The sequence below is a fragment of the Sander vitreus genome, unplaced genomic scaffold (genome assembly GCF_031162955.1).
Source record: "Sander vitreus isolate 19-12246 unplaced genomic scaffold, sanVit1 ctg637_0, whole genome shotgun sequence".
Taxonomy (NCBI): Eukaryota; Metazoa; Chordata; class Actinopteri; order Perciformes; family Percidae; genus Sander; species Sander vitreus.
The window spans coordinates 15,595-19,206 of NW_027595726.1; the positions used below are offsets into that span (position 1 = coordinate 15,595).

The window sequence follows — 3,612 nt, forward strand, 5'->3', positions numbered from 1 at the left end:
TCTGTCTCTGTCTGTGTGTGTGTGTGTGTGTGTGTGTGTGTGTGTCTCTGTCTGTGTGTGTGTGTGTGTGTGTGTCTCTGTCTGTCTGTGTGTGTGTGTGTGTGTGTGTGTGTGTGTGTGTGTGTGTGTGTGTGTGTGTGTGTGTGTGTGTCCCCTATCCCCCGACCAATCAGCTATCCTAACCTTAACCACTCGAGGTCAACGTCTAACCGCGACCAATCAGGCTGCTGTGGACTCGCGGGTATTGTGACGTAACTTTTGGGTTCAACGTTGAGATCTCCGACTATCTCGGGACGTCCCGGGACAACGTCTGCAGGTGTTGAGAATCACCTCGAAAAAACTACCTAAAACCCCGAAACAATTGTTGAAAAAATAACAGAGTCAGGATTAAACCAGGGACCCAGAGACTGATCCTGGATCAGACACACTAGTTCAGAACTGTGGGACTTCCTCTGTCCTCTGTCCCGTTTCCTGTCCTCTTACATGACTTCCTGTCCTTTTTATAAACTGTCCAATCAGATTCCTCCCTGTAGTTTGGTTTCCTCTCTATCTTCCTGTAGTTCTATGTTTCACCTTCTGACTCATTCTACACACTAATGTGGATGTAATTAAACATCAAAGTCATTTCCTGTTTCCATCATCTCATTTCCTCTCCTGCTGTCTCGTCTACTTTTTAATCCAATCAGCTGTGAGGAAGGCAGATGACTCCATCCGGTTGGCTGGAGAACGTCCTGGGACTCATGGTCCCGCCCCCGACCATGAACTCCATCCCTCCCCTGCTCCCAACCCCCACCCCGTTGTCCGTCTCCGCCCCCGTCCCAGCATGCATCCTGCCCGCAGCCGACAGCAGCCGGACGTCTGAGGGCGCGCTGGCCACCGTGTGGCGCCGAACGCCGCCCGACTTCTCCAGGTAGGCCTCGCCCTCCTGCTCCACCAACGGCGCCAGGGACGCCGAGTCGGACCAGGTGTGATGCTGCGTCACGGTGACCTCGGGAGACGGGCGCAGGTGGCGAGGCTCTGCGGACCAAAACAGGAAACAGGAAGTCAGAGATTACAGATGCTAGACACTCATCCAAAAGTGTCATTTAGCGTGACTTTCTGGCTGTAGATGTTTCTCACACACACACACACACACACACACACACACAGACACACACACACACGCACGCACTCACACATACACACACGCGCACATACACGCAGACGCACACACGTACACGCACATACACATACACACACACTCACACACACGCGCACATACACGCAGACGCGCACACACACACACACACACACACGCAGACACATACACACACACACACACACACACACACACACACACCGAAACACACACACACAGAAACACACACACAGACACACACACGCACGCGCGCGCGCACACAGAGACACACACGCACGCACGCACACAAACACGCACACACACACACACGCACGCACACACACACACAGAAACACACACACACAGATGCACGCACACAGACACACACACACGCGCGCGCGCGCGCACACAGAGACACACACGCACGCACGCACACACACGCACACACACACAGAAACACACAGACGCACACACGCGCGCGCGCACACAGAGACACACACGCGCACACACACACACACGCACGCACACACACGCACACACACACACACACACAGAAAATGTAAAATCTGTGTCTAAAAGAGGAAACACCAGGGAGAAATCACATATAAAGTGATACATATAAAATGAGGTATTATGTATCGATGATATTGGGTCGTTGAATCGACGTATCGATCCAGATCGATCAGGAATGCTATTTCAGAGGACTTCCTTCTCTCCGTGCTCCGTGGCGTGCGTTGTCATGGACACGTTGGGTTCATGTTTCGTGTTTCGTGTGGATTGGGCAGCGATGGCGAGAACTCACCCAGCAGGTGAGTCTGGTTTCTGTTGTGCAGAACGTTGCTGAGATACGGAGACACAACGATGGCCACCAGACGCTCCAGCTGGTAGTACTCCAGACTGGGAAGGCCCGACTCGTGGATACCCTGACAGAGAGAGAGGGGGGGGTACTGTTACCTGACATTATAGGGTTTAAGATACCCTGAGAGAGAGAGAGAGAGGGGGGGGTACTGTTACCTGACATTATAGGGTTTAGGATACCCTGACAGAGAGAGAGAGAGGGAGAGGTACTGTTACCTGACATTATAGGGTTTAGGATACCCTGAGAGAGAGAGAGAGAGGGGGGTACTGTTACCTGACATTATAGGGTTTAGGATACCCTGAGAGAGAGAGAGAGGGGGGGTACTGTTACCTGACATTATAGGGTTTAGGATACCCTGACAGAGAGAGAGAGGGGGGTACTGTTACCTGACATTATAGGGTTTAAGATACCCTGACAGAGAGAGAGAGAGGGGGGGGTACTGTTACCTGACATTATAGGGTTTAGGATACCCTGAGAGAGAGAGAGAGAGGGAGGGGTACTGTTACCTGACATTATAGGGTTTAGGATACCCTGAGAGAGAGAGAGAGAGAGGGGGGTACTGTTACCTGACATTATAGGGTTTAGGATACCCTGAGAGAGAGAGAGAGAGAGAGAGAGAGGGGGGTACTGTTACCTGACATTATAGGGTTTAGGATACCCTGAGAGAGAGAGAGAGGGAGGGGTACTGTTACCTGACATTATAGGGTTTAGGATACCCTGAGAGAGAGAGAGGGGGAGAGGAGGGTACTGTTACCTGACATTATAGGGTTTAGGATACCCTGAGAGAGAGAGAGGGGGAGGGGAGGGTACTGTTACCTGACATTATAGGGTTTAGGATACCCTGAGAGAGAGAGAGAATGGGGTACTGTTACCTGACATTATAGGGTTTAGGATACCCTGAGAGAGAGAGAGAATGGGGTACTGTTACCTGACATTATAGGGTTTAGGATACCCTGACAGAGAGAGAGAGAGGGGGTACTGTTACCTGACATTATAGGGTTTAGGATACCCTGAGAGAGAGAGAGAGAGGGGGGGTACTGTTACCTGACATTATAGGGTTTAGGATACCCTGAGAGAGAGAGAGAGAGGGAGAGAGAGGGGGGTACTGTTACCTGACATTATAGGGTTTAGGATACCCTGACAGAGAGAGAGAGAGAGAGGGAGAGGTACTGTTACCTGACATTATAGGGTTTAGGATACCCTGACAGAGAGAGAGAGGGAGAGGGTACTGTTACCTGACATTATAGGGTTTAGGATACCCTGACAGAGAGAGAGAGAGAGAGGGGGGGTACTGTTACCTGACATTATAGGGTTTAGGATACCCTGACAGAGAGAGAGAGGGGGGGTACTGTTACCTGACATTATAGGGTTTAGGATACCCTGACAGAGAGAGAGAGAGAGAGGGGGTACTGTTACCTGACATTATAGGGTTTAGGATACCCTGAGAGAGAGAGAGAGAGAGGGGGGGTACTGTTACCTGACATTATAGGGTTTAGGATACCCTGACAGAGAGAGAGATGGGGGTACTGTTACCTGACATTATAGGGTTTAGGATACCCTGAGAGAGAGAGAGAGAGGGGGGTACTGTTACCTGACATTATAGGGTTTAGGATACCCTGACAGAGAGAGAGAGAGA

The 3,612-nt window shown here is 51.0% G+C and overlaps 1 protein-coding gene across 1 annotated transcript; it reads right to left on the reverse strand.

Moving 5' to 3' along the window:
* Window positions 1–2,064, reverse strand: LOC144514643 (proline-rich protein 5-like; the record flags this gene model as incomplete). The annotated part of the gene is made up of 2 exons (XM_078245600.1): window positions 1–1,017; window positions 1,920–2,064. Coding segments are annotated over 2 exons (480 nt in total), but the record flags the coding sequence as incomplete, so codon positions are not given.
* Window positions 2,065–3,612: the final 1,548 nt, after the last annotated feature.